The following is a 23,003-nucleotide window of genomic DNA, read 5'->3' as shown; positions in this document are numbered from 1 at the left end:
CAGTTTCACAAATCACCTTTTGAGCACTAGCATTTTCCTGTGCTTAGCGGCTGCTGGCCTGGGGAGGGGACAGTTCAGGACAGGCCTTGCCTTAAGCAGCTCATCTGCTCTTCTTCTGAACCCATCATATGATACTCATGTTGGTCCTGGGAAGACTGGCTTTTCTTACTCACTTTTTTGGTGCAAGTTACCTGAGCTTCAAAATTGGTTGCTAAAAATATGCAGCTGTGGAAGAACCTAAAGGGTGGGAATGTCCATGAGGGCACAGGAGGACAGTCCTGGATATGTACTTTAGGGCTGCTTGTTTCTGAACTCCCCACATCCCTTTGTCATCCTAGAGCCCTGGGCCTCTCCCAGGCAGAGTACTGGAGAATGGTGTGGGGAATGACACCTGGGGAGCCCAGTGAGGCTTCAGGTCTCACTCACAGTGTAGCAGCCCCCACATGCCTGGTTCAGAGGTCCTTGCATGGTTATTCAGGTCCAGACCCTGTGTCACACTGCCAGGGGTGCTCCAGCCATTCCCCTGACTTGTTATTGCCCTCAGCCATTGGTGCTATGAATGCCACATTCACTGTCCTTGTTTTCATCCCTGGACCCCAGTGCTAGGCCAGTGCCCACAGAGTCTTCAGCACATATTTGTTGAGTGGATGGGATATCTGTGACCTAGAGAGAAGAAGGCTCAGTCTGGATGTGCGGATGCAGAAATCACTGGCTTCACATGAATCCAGTAATGAAGTTTGCCACTTGCTGCCTCTCCCCAGGCCCTGCACCCTGGTCTCCTCTAAGGGCCTCATCCCACCTCAAGGGCACCAAAGCCGTATGTGTGTTAGAGCCCCTCTTCACCCTCAGGCCTGCATCTGTGCTTGTCAATTCTCATAGTTTCTGGGCTGGCCAAGGTTGGGGACACCAGGCTGTATCTCTGTGATAGAGTCTCTTTTTCACTGTGACTAATTCTCCTTTCCCCTCACCTGTTAAGTAAGCAAACAGGCGTGCTTCACCAGGCAAGGTACCCAACTTTGGGTATCCTGTGTCTTCTTGCAGTGACACCTGCTCTGTTTCCCAACAGGCTTCACCATGTAGCAGGGAATCCAGCTCTCCCTTGCAGGTGAGTGCAAGGCAGCGCCCTCCTTCCTCATGGCTAGTCATTGATGCACTGTGCCAAGCATGGTGCTTGGTACAAGTGTCAGGGCTATGAAGAAAGTCCTGAAAATATCATCTCCAAGCACTGGCTGGAGTTCTTTGTATGCAGTTTTCCTCTCCATGTTTCAGATAGGGCTGTGGAATCATGTCAGCACCCCAGAGGGAGGGGCCAGGTGGCAGGTTTGTCTGGGGACATATCAGTGTTGTCACCAGAGGTAACAGTGTTATTTTTGTGCTAGAAAATGGAAAGAGAGCAAGGGCCAGAAGGAAGGTATAGAAGTGAACCAGAGAGCAGCATAAGGAGGGATCGTCACATCCGCATGGTGGCCTGAAGCCTCCATGCCACGGCAGGAGGAGAAACACGCAGACATCCAGAGGAGGTGAGACCTGATTTGAGTCTCTGTGCACAGGGCCTGCTGTTCAGGAGAGGCAGTGGGGCTTTATCCATCCAACCTACCACCCAGGGGAGGCAAGGTGGTTCTATTTGCAGGATCTCCTGTGTGCAGGATCTCTTGTGTTGCTTCTGAGTGCTCACTATGTCCCTGAAATGCCTTTCTGTGCTCTTGACCAAGTAGCTCTGCCCCAGCCCCTTCACCCTAGATGCTCAAGTGGGCTTTACCCTCTCCTGGGCGTCCTAGCAGTGCAGTCCTGTATCCCCAGCGCCAGTCCCTTCTCTGCCTGCCTGCCTCTACTCCATAAAGTTCCCTGCCACTGAGCCTGCCTAGCCCTTCCTCAGTGGGACAGGAGGAGGGTATGGGAACAGAGAGGCCAGGGAGGGCACATCCCCCATGGTTGCAGTGTGCCAAGGGAAATGTCATGCCAGTCCTACATGATAGTCACTGAGAGCTATGTCCTCCAGCTGCAGCCGAAGTCCTGGAGACAGTGCCATGCCTGACCCTTGAGTAGCACACTTAGCAGCAATTGAATGTTGCTAGTTAGTGAATATACTTCTCCTACAGAAGCCAAAGATGTTGACCAGAAAGATCAAGCTCTGGGACATAAATGCCCATATCACCTGCCGCCTATGCAGTGGGTATCTCATCGACGCCACGACGGTGACCGAGTGCCTGCACACATGTAAGTACAGTTGATACTTGAACCAGTCCCGTGGTTGTAGGGGCAGCTTGTTCTGTTTCCCAGCAGTTTCAGCCCAAGCATAAGAGCAGTAGGGCTGGGAAAATTACTTCAAACTAAAAATGCCATGATAATTCCCTAGAGTAAGACTTCCTTAGGATCCAGCCTATTGTGATCAGCACATCAGTCCCTGATAAAAACGGTGTCCATGCCTGGCAGGGAGACACAGCTATATCTTTTTTTTTTTTTTTTTTTTTTTTTTGGAACCGGGGATTGAACTCATACCCTTGTGCTTGCCAGGCAAGCGCTTATTCTACTGAGCCATCTCCCCAGCCCCAACATGGCTATTTCTTAAGTTAGAGGAAAGTCTTCACATCTGTCAGACAGGGATCTGCTAATGCTTCTCCCGTCTGATCTTCTTTTCTGACCATCTGAGCTCTCAGCTTATGTAGAAAACAACAAATGGATGCTGATGACAACAGTTATGCACCGGGTGACCTCCTGGAGCACCTTGTCAAAGTGAATTCGAAGTGCAGATGATTTCTAATTTTGTATTTTCTCCTTAGGAGATACTTGCGAATTTTGACCTTACTTTATTTTTTAAATTTTGACTTTAAAGTTAGTTGTATTGGTAGAAACTGGCATGTGTCCTTTTTTTGAGGATGATTTTGATATTTGCCTAGTTTTGCTACACAAAGAAAATACAATCTTTTAAGTCAACATAATGGAAAATTTAAGTGTAACTGTATCCTGGTGGTCTCAGCCCATTATGCTCTGTCTGTTGCCTCCTCACTGTCCTCTTATGCAGTCTCCAAGCCTGGGTCTGGTTGGGTGGGGTTCTGGCACCTAGGCACACTCAGATGCATGGGGAGCTGGGGCCTTCTGCGGGGTGGCTGCATGCTTTGGATGAGGTCGAACGTGCTCCCAGCTCCTGGGAGGCTCACTGGGTGCCGAGTGCCAACCCCATCTCCATGTGACCTCTCACCTGGGTGCACTGACAGTTTGCAGGAGCTGTCTGGTGAAGTACCTGGAGGAGAACAACACCTGCCCCACCTGCAGGATTGTGATCCACCAGAGCCACCCGCTACAGTACATTGGGTGAGTGCCTAGCCTCAAGGATATATAGCCACTGCACACTTTATGCCATCCAGATGGCAGCAGGTGAGAGCTGGGCCCTGGGGCATCTCAGGACTGCACTGAACTGGCTGCATTAGGTTAGAAACAGAAGGTGGCCCTGGACCCACCTTTGTGCAGATCAGCATGGCTTCAGGTGAGGGGCAGGACACAGAGCTGAAGGTTTGTCAGCAGAGTTTCAGGGTGGGGACCACTCTGAGGGAGTGAAATGACTCCATGCCACTCAAGGGAGAGGTTTGGAGACGTGCCTTGGAGGCTAGCTTCTTACTTGAGTTGCACAAGGCATCACACACTGCCTAGGGGCACATGGATAGTGCAGGATTGCCAGGGAGCAGGATCCTAGGTTACAAATGGGAGCAACCAGCTCTCAACAGCCCTCCTCCTTTCAGACAGCACTTATGGGTCCTGCTCCTCCAGCTTTCCTTGCTGTGGCCAGCATGCCTTTCCACATGCCTTCTGATTCCTCAGTGAATTTCCTACTCACATGGGCATCCTTGGGAGATGCTTCATGGCCAGTGTGCCCTGTGGGGTGGACATGGAGAAGTGTCCATTCGCTGCTAATTAGTGCCACCTACACCCAGGGTGAGACACCTTTAATCCCAGCATGACATCCTTAACCCCAGCAACACACACCCTAGATTCAGCTCCCTTTGAAACACCACACCTATGACCTCAGGAGGCTTTGTTGTTTTTTTTTTTTTTGTTTTGTTTTGTTTTGTTTTTTGGCTCGGAATGCCCTCAGGGGTGGTTTGGCTGGCTGGAGTGTTGTGGGGATGAACTACAGCTGCCTGAGGCTGACAGCTTTGTGGAAGCACCTCAGGAGGCTTTGGGGGGGGGACATCTAATTATAAGCCATAACCTGCAACATTATTTGAAATGTTTGTAAGCAGTAGAACCTAAATTAAATGATGTATTAGTTTAGATCATAGGTAAGTTGTAACATCAGACATTTTCATTTCCAAGAATAAAATTGCCACCAAAACTTGAAATTTGTGTTTCAGAAGTTTGAGTTAAATGAGAAATGTGTGAAAATTACAGAATGAACATCCTGGACTGACTCAACTTGTTTCTTTGCAGTCATGATAGGACCATGCAAGACATTGTTTACAAATTGGTGCCAGGCCTCCAGGAAGGTAAGTATCAGAATCTCCTCAGCCCAGGGTCACACCAGGGAACTTGGTGTCAGCACTGTCCCTGTCTTGTGTGCCTGTGCTCTTATTTTTTAATTTTTATTTATTTTTTCCAATTTTTTTTGCGAAACCAGGGATTGAACTCAGGCCCTTGTGCTTGCCAGGGAAGCACTTATTCCACTGAGCTCCTAACTAATACATCTCCTTGTCTGCATTCTCGAGTATCTTTTCAGGATATGTAGACCTCTTTGTAGACTGTTTAGATCTGGGGAAAGGCATAGGATACCTTGAAATAAAATGCAAGAACTAGCAAAATGCTTGCAATAGAAGTTTTAAATGTGGGTGCCAACATGTGCACCAGAGGAGCCTCTGTGCTGTGTCTTCCATTGGCAGTTCCCCTTGTGTTCCTCTCTGTCCCCTGCTCCGACCTCTTGGTTTCACCTGTAATGTTGCAGTTTGTGTCTCAACAATAATGATTCCATAAAACACATAACCATAATCCCCTATGGCGTAGGAAAGTTATGGTGCTTCCTTAATGGCAAGTGCTGTAGTAAGGGTTTGTCGGGGAACAGTTCAGGACACATAATTTATAGGATTATTTTATAATAGTCACCCAAAGAATCATATGAAAAGAGTGCAGAAAATCTGTCTAAACACTGAAGATCAAAGAATCCAGCTGAGGGCCAGGGTCTCATGGCAGTGTCTTGCATGAGCCCTCTAAAGACCTAGAGCCCATGACAATGCCTCATGCCAGTCTGTCTTATGGATTTGTGCTGGGAAGGCCGAAAGGTCAGTGGCAGAAGCTAGAAAGTTTGTGCCGGGGGGTGGAAGATCTGTGCTAGTAGGCTGAGGGATCTGCACTGAGCCACGAAGCAACAAAGAAGACCAGAGTTTCCCCTAAAAGTACCACCAGCCATCCTCAGTGACATTGGGGTCCTGAAATCCTCTGATGATGAGAACAGCTGAGTTCATATCAGGAAAACCAGCATGACAAGCTCCTCTAGGACAACCAACAGCCCCCAATAGAACCAACATCTACTAAACTTTTTCCTCTCCAGTTCAGCCTCTTATGTTAGCAGCAATAATTCTTAGGTGGGCCCACGATACCCAGCAGCACAGATTCAGTTCAGCTGGGTATTACAGTTTGACCCCCAGTTGTCAGTCCACCACAGCAAGTGTTCATCATGTTGACATTGCTGGCTGTCCATGAGTACTGTGTCTTTGATATTGGTTCTTTCAGGTTGTTTCCATCAGGATCTACATAAGACTTGTGCCCAGGATGGACCTCCAGGCCTCCTGGGCCCCTATTGGCTCTATGTACCTCATCTTGAGGTGCCTACATGTCCTGTGAGTTGGTAGATTTAGCTGTGAATCCAGATTAGCTGTGGCCTGTGCTTTCAGCAAGTCTACCTCTAGGCAGTTTTCCACCCTGAGTGTGTGGATACTACCTGCTACTGAGGTGACAGGTGTCACTGCATCATCCATCTATGCCAGGTGCAGCAGCGCTGTTTTGGTCCTGCTGTTCTTCCATTTCTTAGTTGGAATGCATCCATAAAAATTGTGTTCCTGCTTGGATTCCCTGAGGTTTCTATGGAAACAGATGGATGGCTTCCTAGCCTTTCCACCTACCAGGTCATATGTTCTCAGCTCATTGGTGTATCATCCTTTTGAGGCTGAATCCTCTTGTGTATGGCTGATGGGTATCGCAGGTTGGGCCAGGACCCTTATGGTGCCCATGCTGGTCTTGAGTGGCCACAGCTCTTGGCATAAGAGTAATCCTGTGGGTTTCCCCATGCCGTGGCCTCTCACTGCTGTGGGCAGTGCTCTCTAGAGGCTGCAGCCTGTTGTGCTCTGGACTCTGTTGAGCTATTTCTGTTGAGTGAGGTTGTGCAGACATAATGACTTGGACATCTTGTTGCTCCTGGATGCAAACCTTAACAATGTGACTGTTCTCTTAGAGAAGGCCATCTACGGTATGTTGGGGGCTTCTTTTCTACGCAGTCGTAAGCCTCATTTTTCATGTTACTGGCTTTTCCTGGCCTCCACCCCAGATAGCTAGGACACACTTCACTCTAATGATGTAGTGAGGCGCAGAGCTCAACCTTGAGTCCCACGGTCTCATCCTGCTGATGATAGTGGCTCCCTTGAGGTCTTACTTGGGGTCTTGCCGATGAAGGGTGGGAGATATGTTAACTTTTGTTTCTTCGTGCCGTTACAGTATTTTAAAACTTGACTCTCAAAGGCAGATGTATTTGGTCACCCACTCCTCAGCACCACAGCATTAACTCCCCTTTCCAACATGCTGCTCAGGGCCTGTTGCTTCCATATGTGCACCACAGGATTGTGGAGAACTCACTGGTCCTGCCGATGGCCATTTACCATATTTGTCATCTTTTGCTTTTGTTTATATATTCAGTACAGGATCTCACTACACAGATCAGACCAGTCTCAATTTGCTGTCTCAGCAGTGTTGGGGTCAGGGCCGGCACGGCACACCAGGAAGGTTTTGGGTTTTTTGTTTGTTTTATTTTGTTTTTCTTTATTTTAGGTAAGGGTCTACAAGGTGTTCAGGGTCTCACTACTAGATAGGACTCACAGGCGCATGCCACCATTCCCAGTCTCCATTGCCATCACAATGCGCCCTGGGGGCGGGGCTCAAACCCCTGGCCTCTACACCTGCTTGCAGGTACTTTAATCTGCTGAGCTATTTGGCGAGCCCTAGGTTTTGGTTTTTTGAAACAAGGTCACACTGTATAGCTCAGGCTGGCCTTGAACTCATTGTGTAGTACAGGCTGAACTTAAACTCTCAGCAGTCCTTCTGCCTCAGCCTCCTAAGCGCTAGGATTATAGGCCTACACCACCATGCCTCACATTTTCCACTTTTAAAGACAAAGCATTTTCTTATAGACACCAGTGCAAGTACTCTTTTTATTGTGAAGGTTTGCTAGGACAAAAATGTCTCCTTTTTTCTTTCTTTCTGGCCTTCATCTGGCAGCTGCCCATGGTATATATCTGATCTGCAGCCTGCAGTTACATAGCACGTGAGCACACAGTATTTTCTACGTGGTTGGGAAAAACCAAAGAATATTGTGTGATGTGTGAAAATTTTATAAAATGAAATTTTACGTTACATGAATACAGTAATACCTTGGTTCACAAATGCTTCTGTTTACAAACAGCTCAGTTCATGAACAGAAGCATTCAGCACAATTTTGCTTCTATTTGTGAACTTTGCATTGGATGGTGAACAGAACCTTGGCCATCTTCCTTGAGTGAATATGAGCATGGCCATCTTTCCTAGAACTGTAGAAAGAATGACGGTCATGAACTGAGACACCACTGTAACTTCATGGGAACACAGTCATACTCATTTGCCAATTTTCTGTCCACCCTCTGCCTTCTGTGGCAGCAGGCCTTGTCACAGACCACAGACTGCCCCCTTACCCTACTACAAACCTCAGCCTATTAAGCACCTTGGGTCCACACTCTGTCAAGACTTAGTGTTACCAGTCCATACCCACCATGTCCAAGCAGAAAGAGGAGAAAGTGGGACCCAGAATTCAGCCTTCTTCCTACTGTAGTTGCTGCCCAGAAATGGACACCACAACATTCTCAGCCCACAAGAAAATAGTATTGGGACAAAAGTAAAAGTTGAAAACAGAATAGTTCATCCTAGCAGAATTCATTACAAAATAAATGAAAATGAGGCTGCAAAGTAAGCTTCTGAGTGGCTCAATTAGCCAGACACAAAGTTTATTAATAATCAGTCTTTTTTGGTGGGGAGGGTGTTAAAACAGGTCTCATTATGTAGAGTGTAGTCTGGCCTTGAACTCACTTATGTATCCCAGGCCGGCCTCAAACTCATTTGGATTCTCCTACTTCAGATTCCCAAGTGCTAGGATTATAGGTGTGCACCACCACGCCCATCAGAGCCAATCTGTTAAAGCTTGCTGGACTAGAGCATTGGGAGAGACTTGTCCAGAGAAGGCAAAGTGTTTTAAGACCTTTAGTCTTAGGAAAGAACTACACAGGATGGAGGAGGATAGAAAAGTAGCATTGGCATGAGTGCAGAGCAAGGCTGTGACTTCTTCTCACTACCTGTGTCCCCAGGGCTTCGGCTCCAGGTTTGTGTAGATTCAGTGCTGGGTGGCATGCTAAGGAACAGCCTCTGGGTCCTGAGGGTCTTCCTGGACACCCTAGGGAGAGTGCACTAAAAACCTTCCCCAGAGGGTGTGGATAGAAGGAACAATGGACAAGTTAGTGAAGCTGGTAAAAACTTCAAGTGTTCAAGGCTTGTGACCCATTTATTAGTAGGTGTCTTATGAGAACACCTGAATCTTGTGTGCTGGTCGTGATGGATTTCATTGTTAGACTCTGCTGACCATTCTTCTTTTTGTGGCTATCTTTGGAGCTCTGAATTTCTGTCAGACAAACTGGATGTCCTAACTTTGTGACTTAACAGTGAGCAAGTATGTGTTTCTGTTTTTTTCTTGAGCTAAGAGTGGAGGTTTGCATTTCTTTAAATGGAAGCAGCACTTTAACCACTATTGTCAAATATGGAATGACTCTGAAAATTGGCTTTGCTGAAGACTTGATCATATTTCTGAGTGAAGTCAGTTTAATATTGTAAGGCAAAATAACCCTACAGAGTGTACAAAGTCACTTGAACAACTAAGGCTTCTTGACTCACAGAATGTCCAGCAGCTTGTTAGTCAGCTTTCTGTCACTCTGGCAGGGAACCTGAGTTAATCGATTATAATGAGAAACCATTTGGGGAGGTCACAGTTTTGGTGGTTTCAGTCCATGGCTGTTTAGTCACATGCCAAGGCAGTCACTATGGCAGCAGCACTTGGAGAGCAAAACTGCGTATCTCATGTCCAAGAAGCAAGAGAGAAAATGAGAATGGTCTGGGGTCCCACCATGCCCTGACACATGCTGCTGGGGCCCTGCTGAAAGGTTCCATCACCTTCCAACAGCACCATCTTGGGCACCAAGTCTTACATGGGCTTGTGGGAAACAAATCAGAAGCACAGCTTCCATAGAGGCACCCTAAGCCATTACAAGTTAGGGAGAGAGAGGAGCTCTGCATCCTAGCCTTGTGGATGGCTTGTGGCACATCCATCTAGGGGTAGCTGCTGACCCATAGGTATTCTGGACATTGATACAAGTGGAAAGGCAGCTTCCATATTTCAGAAGTGGTTTTTTTTTTTTTTTGTTTTGTTTTTTTTTTTTTTGCTCCGAATGCCTTCAAGGCATGACTGGCTGGCTTGTGTTGTGGGGATAGAACCACAGCAACCTGAGCCTGACTGCTTTGTTGAAGCAGCCACTTAAAGAACTGAGCTAAGGGGCAGGCCCCCACTTCCATATTTCAGAATCCATTTAATTTCCCAGTGGAGGGGCTTCTGCCTGACCTTCAGGGGAAATGATTAATCTGTAACTTAATGATTTGATGCAGAACAAATACCAAGAGAATTCCATAATATCCAACAAGTGCACACAATGTGATAACTCCACATTATATCCCTCAGACAGATGTCAGCACTTCTGTGTGGAAAAAAATTGTCAAAGTTGATGCGTGTAAAATTTCGGAACGGATGAACACTCACACGTCCAACCAGTTTCAGTAGGCAACATTAACTTCTAACTCCAGCTGGGCACATGTTGTCCCTCATCATATCATTCAACTTGTTCTAACCAACTAGCTTTCATTACCATTGCTATATTTTGAACTTAATCAATAGCAAATTGTGGGTATTTTTCTGCGCTGTCACCAAGCTTCTGTGAAAAATCTCAAGTCTGGGGCCGGGGGGGATGGCTCAGTGGAATAAGCGCTTCCCTGGCAAGTGCAAGGGTCTGAGTTCAATCCCTGGCTCCACAAAAAAAAAAAAAAAAAACTTTACTAGGGCTGGGGAGATGGCTCAGTAGAATAAATGCTTGCCTGGCAAGCACAAGGGCCTGAGTTCAATCCCCAGTTCTGCCAAAACAAAAAACAAAATCTCAAGTCTGCCTGCTGGCTGCAAGGTTAGCTGCTCAGGTCTTTGCCTTTGTAGGAAGTGCTGTGGCCTAGGCTAGAATCCCACCATATTCTGGCTGAGTCACTAAACTTAGGTTTGCTCTTGATCCCTGGAGCTCACCACCACACAGATGCTTGTCATAGCCTGTGGACACCTCCCTCAGGATGGCCCAGTGGGCTGAACAGTTTATCAGGAGTGGTGTGTGATCTCAGATACCTTTCTGCATCTGTCTAAATGGTTGTATGGATCTCATGAATGGTTGTGTGGATCTCACAGTTGCTCCACTGAGCTATATTTCCAGCCCTATTTTTTTAAAAATTCAGTTTGAGACAAGAATCTCTGTAAATTGCCAAGCCCACACTTGTCTCCACCTGCCTCAGGTTTCTGTGTAGCTGGGATTACAGCTATATAGTAGCTACATCATAATGGGCCTGCACCACTGACTCATGCTTTCGGTTTTCTAGTGCAGGCACTAGTGGCAAACCTATGGCGTGTGTGCCACAGCTGACTTATTACCATTAAACACTGAAAGGTTTGCTGTTACTGTTGTAGGACGTCACTGGTGAATCTGTGTTGCAGTCTCTTGTAGCAGCATATCAAAAGAAATGCCTCTGGGCAGCAAGTACACCCCATGCTGTTCACTGCCAATAGCTGCAGGGTTCTGTTGCTGAATAACTCATGCTTGGGTGACACCTGTGCTGGTTTTACCTCACCAGTGCACTCTGGTAGCAGCAAGTACAGCAAGACTAGAAAGGCTGAGTGAGGAGCCACTGCTGTGGCAGCTGTGCCCACCAGGCACCTGCTCTCAGACACGTAACATTTCAATTTTTTCTAATTTTTCAATGTATCCTAGTTACATTTTTCTCATTGTTGAGTCAAAATAACTGACACCTAAAGTTAAAGTGGGAAATTTTATTTAGCTCAGTTTGTGGAGATTTCAGTCTGTAGTTGAGTGGCTCTCAGACAGGGTGGCTGTATGGAGGAGAAATAGTTTATGGGGGCAGAAGGTAGCAAAGCAAGAAGGGTTGACTGTAGCTCTGTCTTACTCTTCTCTCGTTGCTGGGACAAATACAAATTGAAGAAAGGAAAGGTTTATTTAGCTCACGGTTACTGGAGGTTTCAGTCCATACTCAGCTGGGTCCAAGGCAGAGCAGCACCCAGCAGAAAGCAACTTTTCATGGTGGTGGCAAAGAACAAGAAAGCAAAAAGAAAGAGTTGCAGCAGCTCAAGTAGCTAACTTCTCTTCCCTCCTTACATTGTAATGCAAATTACCTGCCCCACGGCAGGTGCAGCATCCACACCCACAATAATCAAACATGAACTCTGGAGGCCACCCCATGACTACATGAAGCTTTGGGGGACACCTATTCACAAACCATAACAAGCTCTTTCTAGCCCTTATGTTTTATCTAGGCTACTTAGGGTAGTTAGCACTCACACCCTTAATTCTAGTGCCCTTGAGCGTAGCATTGCACCATGAGTCAATTACAGCATCACATACTAGAGATCCAGCTCCTAAAAAGCCCTACCTATGACCACATGAGCTTTGGGGAGACATTTAAATGCAAGCTATAACACAGTATTTACCTGAATATTTTTGGGATTACTAGCAGAATCCCCCCCCCCCCCCCCCCCCCCACGGGTGTAAATTTCCTCCCCGGCCCCCCGCGCGAGCCACCTAAAAAAAAAAAAATTTTTTTTTTTTTTTTTTTTGGTGGAACTGGGGATTGAACTCAGGGCCTTGTGCTTTGCCAGGCAAGCACTTATTTTTCTGAGCTATCTCCCTGGCCCCAAGAATTTTTGTGTCAGATCCACAGTATTTTAGATGTAACATCAAAAATGGCAAGTTAATGTTTCTGCACTTTTACGTACCTGACATAGAATGTTGTAATTTTGGCAGTCTTCATGCAAAAATTGGTAAAAAGTAAAGAAGTGGGCACTAAACAAGGTGTCAGCACTGAGAATTCTGCCTGCAGTGGTCCTTTCTGAGGCCCTTCCAGCCAGCCTCCTGCTTTCCTGCAGAGCTGCTTGCTATGCAGTATGTACCAGAGCACTTTTCTTTTGTATAAGCTCTCACTGTGGAGCTCGAACTCTAGTGATCCTCCTGTTTTCAGCCTCCCCAGTGCTGGGATATAGGCATGTGCCACCATGCCCAATCTCAGTGGCTGGCTCAGTGCACCCAGGGGCAGGGCTGGTATAGCATGTGGTGCCGGGGATTCCGGACCCTGCGCTTACCTAAGCAGACACTTAGTTTCCTGAGCTATCTTGCTGGCCCTCCCTTTGCTGTCTTTTCAGAGCCTGTGCACAGCTCTCCTTCCAGAGGATGACCCCCTTTCATGTCATTCATGGCCTTATACCCTTGTTCCTACACTGCCTTTGTGTAGGACTGTACATAGGTTCTCTTGGGACTGTGGCCTGTAGGAGAAAACAAATATGTAGATTAAAAGTTTAATGAAGCAGGACATGGTAGTGCATGCAGGTACATAGTCCTAACTACTCAGAAAGCTGAGGTAGGATCACAAGTTTGAGGCCAGCCTAGACAATTCAGATACTCTCTCAGAATAAAATTTTAAAACACAGTTGGGGGTATAGCTCATGGTAGAGTGCCCCACTTGGGTTCAATCCCCCAGTATCACGTACGTACACACAAGGAAACTTAATGAAACATTTGTTAGTCACCTATGCATGAATTTTCACAGAGCAGTTTATAGGTGAGTGGTTTGAGTAGTTATTATAAATTTGGCACTTGAGTATCCCAAGTAGTAGCCAGTGTCTTTTGCTCCATCAAAGTTACATGGATAGAACAATTCCTAAATGTTGAAGTTTGGTGTGATGGTGCATGCCTGTAATCCCAGAATTGAGGGAGGCTGAGACAAGATTGTAAAATTGGGCCTCACCTAGGCAATTTAGTAACTTAGCAAGACCCTGTTTAAGAGGAAAAAAAAAGAAAAAAACAAAACAAAAAACGGGCTAAGGATGTAGCTCAGTGGAAAGCCCCTTGGTTCAGTGCTCAGTCCAACAAAAACTAAATAAATAAATTATTTTTACAAGAATAATAATTTTTAAAAAATCAGTAGCTGTTTTTGTCTCTCAAAATCCATCCTTCCCTGGGGTCTGCAGGATGCCAGCCTGGCCCTGCAGTCAAGCCCAGAGCTCAGTTAATGCCTGTGCTTGGAAGCCCCTATGGTCTAGCTGGCAGGGCCACATGCTGGCCACCTCAGGAGTGGCCAAGGTGCCCTAAAAGCGTGCTAATGGAGACAAAAGAGAGATGGACAGATTTCACAGGAAATTCTGTCTGCTTCCTCCCTCTTATGCTATGACTGTGGGCGGTAGACACCAAGGAGCACTGTTAACCCAGTCCTGGTAGACATAGACATCATCTTGTCCACTGCACAGGTAGGTTGCAAGCACACACCAGCCTGGCTCACAGGCACAGGGTTGTGGAGTGAGATAGCTACTGGAGATTCCCCAGTAGACCAGTGTTGGAAAGCTCAGAGCTGTTGCCTGTCACAGCTGCAGAGATGGTGGGGAACGAGGCAGCAAATCTAGATTGTTAGACTGCACTGGCAAGGCACCTGAGTCCTCCAGCAGCCACCTGTTCTCTGCAGTGATATCTGAGGGTCTGTGACATACATGGGCAAGGAGGTTGCTATCATAGTCCTAGGAGGGCCCTCAGCAGGTCCAGAGCCTGCCCTTCCACTCTAGGTGCTCACATTGAGTATTAGCATCTCATCTCAGTCTTCCTGCAAGCCTGTGTGTGGACACTTGAGCACCACGTTGGACCCAACGGCTTACATTGCACTTTTTATACTAGCAGCAGTCCTTGAATTTCATAATCCAAACCTACAGCCTCATTTACGTGATGTTCACAAAGAGTTTTACTACAATTCCTTGTCTGCTGAAAATGAAAGTCAAAACATTTTTTTAAAGTGTATGTTCGCAGTACACAGTGACTACATTCATCATAGGGAGTTGGTACTTGTATTTAACACATTATCTGTTAATTTTTAATAGCGGAAATGAGGAAACAGAGGGAGTTCTATCACAAGTTGGGCATGGAGGTGCCAGGCGACATCAAGGGGGAGGCGTGCTCTGCAAAACAGCACTTGGATCCCCGGAATGGTGAGTGGCCCACAATGCTGCATGAATTACAGCAGCAGGCTTACCATAGGCTCTCATAGGCTCACATTTAGGTGGTTTCACCAGAAAGTGACAAACCCGTGGTTGGGAGAGGGTTTTTTTCTTCATCATGGTGCACACCCAGGAGTGTAATATGGAAAACAAGAGGTCACAGGAAGTTCTTGGAGGTCAGGTGGAGGGCAGAGGGCAGGGAACGTAGCACCTGTGGGAGAAGTAGTGGAAGGTAGGCAGGTAAGGTTTTAACTCTGCTTACTTTATTATTATATGGCAAAATAATGATTTGCTTTTGGCATAAAGTTAATTTAAGACATATATATTATAAATCATTCAAATCTTTGAGGTTTGGTGCTGTCATACAAGTTCCTAAAAAACCACACAAGTTTTTCTAGTGGAACCACATGAGTTCCTAAGAAATTTAGACCATGTCAGATCTGGCACGTGCCTTTAATCCCATCACTCATAAAACTGAGGCAGGATCACAAATTTGAGTACCACCCAGATAATTTAACAAGACTCTCTCACCAAGATGAAGAAATAAATTTACGCAAAGAAATAGGGCTGGGATATAGTTTAGTGCAAAGACCCTAGGATCAGTCCCTAGAACCACACACACACAAAAATATCTTGTTAGGAATGTAGCTCAGGGCTGGCGAGATGGCTCAGTGGTCTAAAGCACTGCTTGGAACAAGCTTGACAAAGCACAGGGACTGTGGTTCAATCCCCCAGCACCACATGCCAGCCAGCCCCGCCCCCTGGTGGGCTGAGCTGGCCACACACACACACACACACAAAATAAATAAATAAATGTTTTTTTTTAAAAAAAAGGAATGTAGCTCAGTTGTAGATTGCTTGCCTAGCATACATGAAGCCCTGGGTTTAATCCCCCCATACCACAAGGAAAAAAAAAAGATCTTTAGATTTCCTTAATAGTCTGAGAAGATGAGAGCAGACCCTCTACCACTGGGAGAGTCAGCTGCCAGGTCTTGGAGAAAGCCAGGCCAGGCTGCAGGACCATTGGGTGATGTCTAGGGATTTGAGAATCTGGTCTTGACTGCTGTTAGTGTAGTAGTAAGGCTGCAGGAGTCCAGTGTCCCAGGGAGGGGACAAGCATCGCATGGTTCTCAGAGCTCATTGCTTCTTTCACTAGTGCCAGTACTTTGATGTCCCCCACACATCCACTCACAGGCCTACCTTTCCCAGGTTAGCCTCAGGGAACCCTGCTCTGTGGAGAAATGTGGTGTGTGAGAGACTTGTGGCATGGCTCTGACACTCAGCAGGCTTCTCATGACCATTCTTGGGAGAGTGAATGTCGATGCATTTAAAGTGTGCTAGTTTCTTAAATAGTGTAATATTTTAGGCTACATAATATAGGCTGCGTATCCCTGTCCAGACTGTCTGGGGACAGGTCTGGGCATGAATTCGTTTGTGTTTCATATATGTGTTTTACATTCCCTGAAGATACATTTACACAGTATTTTTAGTGTACATGTGTTGGACTATAGCCAGTCACATATAATCATTAGTTTATCTACTTTTGTACTGCCAGTTGTGGACGTTTCTCCTTATAACTCAAAATGTTTTAGATTTTGGAGCACTTAGGATTTTGGATTAGGGACGCTCAACCTATTCCCTGTATTCTGTTCATTATGCTAAAAGGTGAAACCAAAGCAGATGACAGTTCAAGCAAAGAGACAGCAGAAGAGAGACAAGAAGAAGACAATGACTACCACAGGAGTGATGAGCAGGTGGGTCCTCCGCATTCACATCCCAGAGCTGTTCTGCATGCTTACAGCACTGTTTCAAGAAAACCAAAGATGAAATGTCCTATAGCTTTTTTCCTCTGAGCTCCTCACTTTATCTTTCTTTAAATTATCAAAGTGCTGGGCCAACGAGGTAGCTCCGTGAACTAAGCGCCTGCTTAGGCAAGCTCAGGGACCAAGATTTGATCCCCAGTACCACGTGCCACACCAGCACTGCCCCCAGGTGTGCTGAGCCAGCCACCCAGACTGGGCGTGGTGGTGCATGCCTGTAATCCCAGTGCTGGGGAGGCTGAAAACAGAAGGATCACTCACTATGAGTCCTAGCTGCATAGTACAACCCTGTACCAAATAACATTTAAAAAAAAAAGTGCTAAGCACTGACTGAAACACTTCAAATATAAAAAATTACAGACCAACTCAGGCTCATTTTCTTCAGCCTAGCTATAGGTTTTCATTGTTAAAAACTTAGTCCTTTGTTGGGAGCTTTCCTGTACATGTACAAACTTCAGGAAAGCAGTGGACCCCAGCAGCACAGTGAAAAGAAGTAATCACATAATGCTGAGGACTGTTCATGCCTGGTATACTACATTACTAGGTGAATAAGGAAATAAGACCCACACAGATGCACTGTGGAGGGAGTTCATGAAATTCCATGCTCCTGTCTATAAAACTCCCTAAAGCAGAATCATTGTCTCATTAAAATAAGGAATAAGAAAATGACCTAAGCAGCATGAGTTTGGAGGATTTAGCCCATGTTGTGGGAAAACAAAAACGAGTCACACATGAGAGCAAAAGTTGCTGTTATTCTCAGGTAATGTTGTCTTACATAGAGCTTGAGATAGTGAGCTGAAAATGATTGAGGCTCATTTTGCCCTCTTGGTGATGAGATCAACCGATGAGGATTGGTAGATATGAGCAGTAGGTGGGGATCTGTGTCAGGAGTTTGCTGAATGTCCCTGGGAGAAAGGCTCGTATGAAATTCTGATCCCCTTGAGCTGGCCTCATGGCGTGGTCCTTGCAGATGGCTAGAAGTTACCTCACAGAAAGTGGATGTAGAGAACAGTGTGAGAGCTCTGCAGAAAATAGGACTGGGCTTGGTCATTTCAGAAGATGTAGTAACCACAGCAATGTTTGGGGCCAGAATAGCCAAATCTTTTAGTTTATCTACTTTTGCACTGCCAGCAACACTTGGACTCAAAGAAACAGGACAGGTCTGTGCACATGTGGGAGCTGATGATGGGGCCTAGCTTGCCAGTGAGAGGGCAGCTCTGACTGACCTACAGACAGCAAGAGCAAAGGTCACCTTGAACTGTTTCTGAGTTTAGGTGACAGAGGTATTATCTGTGGGTGAGTTGGAGGACCCCACAAATGATAGTCAAATGGGGACCCTGCCCTGCTGGCCTCTCTAGAGGTGATACTCCTGCAAGATTTGTTCAGCCTGTTTTTTGTTTTTGTTCCTGCAAGGGTTTTTGTTTGTTTTTGTTTTGTTTTGTTTGAGGGGGGTGTTCTATTAGAAATTGAACTCAGGAGCTTGCACTTGGCCACGCAGGCACTGGTGCCGCTGGCCTGTCCTCCAGCCCGAGGAGTGGTGGCATTCCTCATCTGTGCTCCAACTCTGGCACAACCTGGGGCCTTGGGGTCAGTCTTGCCAGAGGCCCACCTTCATCTCCTGGTGTAGTTTTCTGTGGATGGGTATAGAACTATACATAGTATTCTCCTCTACTTAATCTTTGTTTTTGTAGTTTAAAATTCTTCCATTGCAGGCTAGGGAGATAGCTTGGGCATGAACACCTGCCTGGCAAGTGTAAGGTCCTGAGTTCGATCCTGGTACCACAAAAAATAAATAAAAAGTAAATAAACAGATTATTCCATTGCTGACTGTTGCTGATTTTTGTCTCTTTGAATCCCAACATTCCAAAAGTTCCTTTTTTGTTAGTTGTTTTAACTTCATCAAGAACTTGATTTCTTTTTTTTTTTTAAGTACTTGATTTCTTAAAGCACATATGAGGGGTTTTTGCCTTTTTGAAGCTAACTCCTTTCCTTGTGTGTTCACTGTCTCTTCATACATTTACGGCTGTGTGTTTCCCTAGTTGCCTCCCTCCTAGCTATGTCTCCAGGCACTGATGATTGGTGTTCTGTGTCCTTCATTTCTCAGCAGCTCTAGTGCCATCACCGTGCCCTTTTGAACTAGATAGCCCAGTGATCAGCCTGTTCAGCTGCCAGTTTGCTGGTCCTTTCTTGTCCTTCTCTGGTCGAAGTCATTATATGCTGACCTTTGCTGGGGGGGCTGAGTTCTTTCTTATGTTCACTGGCTCAGACAGGCTGGGGTCCAGCTGTTCTTCCTGTTGCTGATTTTGCCATCCATGTACCAGCTAAGCTCATGGGCCCTCAAGGCCCACATCCTGGCTCTGCCAATAACCAGCATGTGGATATTGGCAAATCACAACTGCTTCTCAGTTTCCCCACCTGTGAAGGGAGTGCGGTGGCAGTGGTGTCTGTCCTGGCTTCTGTGAGCACTGACTGGCCTCACAGTTGCAGCATGTGGAGGTACTGAGCTGATGATGCCAGAACACAGCTGACCAGGGAGGAGCACCCAGGTGTCTACACCTGTCTGTGGGTAGAGTCCTTCTATATTCTCATTATTGTTTTGTCTTTGACTCTGTCATTCTCACGGTTACATTTTGTTTGCTCAGTTGTTGGGGTGCAATGTCCCCACACACTGAAAAGGCCTTCTTTTTTTCTGCGGTTTCTGAACTTTTAAGTGCTGTCATATCTGCTATAGACAGTGCACCTGGTACATTGTTTGCTGCCTCTGTTCTGACCATCTCTATTTTATGGTGCTCTACATATGTGATAGAGGACATTTTGTTGCTTTTAAACCTATCTCAAGCACTCTTTCTGGTTTTTTGTTTTTATTTACTTATTTGTTTTTAAGACTGTCTTGCTATGCAGTTAAGGCTGGCTCTGAGCTCACTTGGAGCCCTGGATGGTCTCAAACTTTCAGCGATCCTCCTGCCTCAGTCTCCCAGGTGCTGGGACCACAGGTGTGCACCACCATGCCCAGCTAGCACTCTTTTTCAATAGGAAAGTTTAGCACACTTATATCTGGAGTAACTACTGTCTCTCTCTTGGATGTGGGGCATCTTGTTCGTATTCTTTCCTTTCCTATTGACTCCTAGATTGGGTTTTGGTTTCTTCTTTTCTCTTTTTCTCATCTAGTAGTTTGGGAATGTTATATCTTTTTTTCAGGTTTTAGACATGATGGGCTGGGACTATAGCTCAGCAGCGTAAGTGTCTGCCTGACAAGCGCAGGTTCCCGAGTTCAGTCCCTGGTACCGCAAAGAAAAAAAGTTTCCTAAATTTCTAGACATGTTTAAACTTATATTTGAAGTCATTTGAAGTTTTATTCCAGATCATTTTTGGTAATTTTTAGTTTCATTTCTCATGTATTTTATTCAAGGAATTACCACTTAATTTTACTGAAGTTTTGACACAGTACTAGCAATTTTTTTTTTTTTTTTTTTTTTTGGTAAACAATTATTTGGATTTAACAAGAAGTTTTTATTTTACTTTTATTTTTGTCGTTATGAGTGAGACAGGGCCTCACTGTGCAGTTGAGGCTGGCCTTGAGCTCACTTTGCAGCCCAGGCTGGTTTTGAACTTGCAATGACCCTCCTGCCTCAGCTTCTTGGGTGCTAGGATTATAGAAATGTGCCTCCATGACTGGCTTTTAATAAGTTTTTAGTTTTTTATATATATATTTTTTTTGAGGCAGGGTTTTAGTGTAGCCCAAGCTGGCCTTGAACTCAGCAGCCCTCCTGCTTCAGCCTGAGTGCTAGGGTTGTAGGCGTGCCCCCACCAACCTAACTAAAAGAAGTTTTAGGGTTTTTGTTTTATTTTTTTCTTTTGTACACTGTTGGATTTGTCCTTTGTCTTCCTCTCTGGTGAATCTGTTCTGCACCCTCCTATCACCTGAGATCAGCACCTGAGTGTAAGTGTTCTCAGTATTTGCGTGTCAGTATGATCTTCACTGTCTTCCTCACATTTGAGTAATTTGGGCAGATGGAGAATTCTAAATTCAAACAGTTTTTCCTTGTAAACTTGCTACATTATTCAGATGAACTGACTAGATTATGTACTTTTAACACTAAATATGAAAAGCAGAAAATGGAAAGCGAGTTGCAGAAGCGCGCCCCACCTGCGTCTCCAGGAAACCTGGTATCTCGGTCTAGATTCTCTGCCAGGTGGGATGGTGTCCACTGGCACCATGCAGAAGCACCCACCACGCTGCTGAGTAGGACGGGCATCCAGTCCTGACCACAGCGAACTGTAGCTGGGCCCCAGCTCTGCAGCAGGTTTATTAGGAAACGAGGAGGCTCCCACTGGGCCTCTACATACGTAGGCTGCGCTTACCCCTCCATCCTCTTCCTGTCTTTGTTTGTTGTTTTTTTGTTTTTTTGAAGCTCTTCCTGTCTTGTCTGAAGAAGTATGGCCACCACCTGACTCCACAGCTTAGCCACTGACCCATAGCTGCTTGTGATCTGAGGGACAAGCTGTGGGTCAGTCTTTCCCTCCTTGAGGGAAACAAGTTTTGTAAATTGCTGAGCAGTACAAAAATATGTCAGGCTGTGGATATAGCTCAGTGGCTCAAGTGCCTGCCTAGCTAGCTGAAGGTCCTGAGTTTGAATCCTGATACCAAACAATTAAAAAAATATATAAAAACCAGGAATATATGACAAGGACTCTGTTTTTCTGTCTTCTGAGCAGAGTGACATGCTGCACCTTCCATAGAAATTCCCCATTTAGATCATCAGTTCCTGTGCTTTACAGCTGAATTGTGTCCCTGCTGCGGTTCCGTCTGTGCTCACTCAGCCCCCAGCTTCACCCTGGCTTCCTGCATCCAGTTTTTCCCCATGGAGTCTCACTCTTTTACCTTTGCTTGGTCAAAAGGTCATCTGGGATTTTGTCTCTCCTATTTTTCAGGCTTGTCAACCTCAGATCCCTCTAGCACCTGGATTTGAGAGTTCAGTTTATTTTCTGAATTTTGCTCAAATCTGTCTGCCAGGAGATGCCTTCCCAGAGTGGCTTCTGCCATCCATACAATGTACCTCTTTGTGTGTTTACCCATCTAGGCTCTGCCAGGCCAGCCTTGCCACTGTTGAGAGGCAGGGTTAGATCCTTTGTGGCAGGAGAGAGGCAGTCAGGGGGCACTGCATAGGCAAAGAAGAAAAGAGAAGTAGAAGCTCGTAGAGCAGGTCTCTCGGAAATGCCAAAGTAGGAGAAGGTAGGGAAGCCCAAGCAGGGCAGACAGTAAGACCAAGAAGCGCTATGGTAGATGAGCTCTCTGTTAACACTGAGTGGGGAGATGCAGCTTGGGGATGAGCTTTCTCAGCACCAACCGATGAAGTGCTGCATGCCTTGGCCCTTCCTGAGTGGCCTCAGGCCTGGGCAGGTATATGGTAGCCTTGAGCAAGTACCGGGAACACTGAATTTGGCATGTATATGAAAGCTACACATGGAACGTGCTGGTACATTGGCAACGTGCAAAGGCCAGGCTTTGCTTGGCTCCTGCCAGGTAAGTGGGAACCCATCTTGCTGGCATTCAGTGTGTAGTAACAAGCCACAAAAACAGTAGTGGTCTTTCTGCAATTCACTGAATTCAGGCAAAATTATACTTCTGAGGTTTTCTGAAGTGCACAGTGGGGCTTCTGAAGGTCAGCCACGTACTCTGCCCAGTACTGTCCCCTGCTCCCTGTGGCTGTGAAACAGGTTCCGTCTTTTCAGTGTTCACCTAGGTTCCAGTGGTGCCACATCTGTTTCTTGGTCACTTCGCCTACAAACCCCCATGTGTGTTTCTTAGTCCACTATTGCATTGTACAGACCTTATCTTAGGGATGTTCTGCCCTGTCACAACTAGCCCCATATGTAAGGTTTAGGGTTAGGATTTGTACCTTCCATCTCTGCTGGGTGTTTTCATTAGTCCTTTGTCTTGAAACCTGCTTTATGTTTAATCTAATTAGACCATCTGTCTTTAGTTCAATATTTGCTTGGTGTTTTGGTTTCTTAAATTTTTGTTGTTCTTTCTTAAACTTTTTAACTAACCAAACCAGAAGTTCTCTATTTTTTAGTACCAGGAATTGAACTCAGGACCTTGCACATAAATTTTCTTTCATCTCTTTTTTGCCTGTAATTCTGATGTGGTTACAGCATGTTTAAATGAAAATGAGCACTTATATATGGAAAAGTCCAAAAGTAATTGAGTGCCCGTGCCCGTGCCCATGCCTGGCCTATGCCAGGGCCCCACTTTCCTTGGTGATCTTGAATCAGCATCTCTCTTTTCAGTCTTTTTTTGTAGTTTCTTATAGGCAGCTTTTTTTTTTTTTTTTTACAATTGTGACCATCATTTAGTTTTTTGTCTGGGCTCTGGGCCACTGCTGTCTGAGCCACTGCCCACCCTGCTGCAAGCCACACAAATTGGATATAATTCTTCAATTTATGTAAATAAAACTTCAATTTATTTTGCCTCCTAAATCTGAGGATTATGAATCTAAGGATTTGTGCCTTTCATTGTTTTGGGGAACTCCTTAATCATTCTTCCCTAAATTTTACCT

General features: G+C 45.8%; 1 protein-coding gene across 1 annotated transcript in view; it reads left to right on the top strand.

The window, feature by feature from the left end:
- Nucleotides 1-23,003, top strand: part of Pcgf3 (polycomb group ring finger 3) — a 38,375-nt gene that overhangs the window by 6,784 nt on the left and 8,588 nt on the right. Inside the window, exons 2-8 of the mRNA XM_004624639.2 lie at nt 1,067-1,105; nt 1,380-1,520; nt 2,100-2,217; nt 3,216-3,312; nt 4,426-4,481; nt 14,507-14,614; nt 16,289-16,377. Coding sequence (XP_004624696.1) covers nt 2,109-2,217; nt 3,216-3,312; nt 4,426-4,481; nt 14,507-14,614; nt 16,289-16,377 — 459 coding nt within the window. The 5' untranslated portion in view covers nt 1,067-1,105; nt 1,380-1,520; nt 2,100-2,108. The remainder of the gene's footprint in view (nt 1-1,066; nt 1,106-1,379; nt 1,521-2,099; nt 2,218-3,215; nt 3,313-4,425; nt 4,482-14,506; nt 14,615-16,288; nt 16,378-23,003) is intronic.

This window comes from Octodon degus, unplaced genomic scaffold, assembly GCF_000260255.1.
Source record: "Octodon degus isolate 3935 unplaced genomic scaffold, OctDeg1.0 scaffold00006, whole genome shotgun sequence".
NCBI classification, from domain to species: domain Eukaryota; kingdom Metazoa; phylum Chordata; class Mammalia; order Rodentia; family Octodontidae; genus Octodon; species Octodon degus.
The sequence above is the reverse complement of the archived record's forward strand: the minus strand, read 5'-3'. Positions and strand labels throughout refer to the sequence as shown.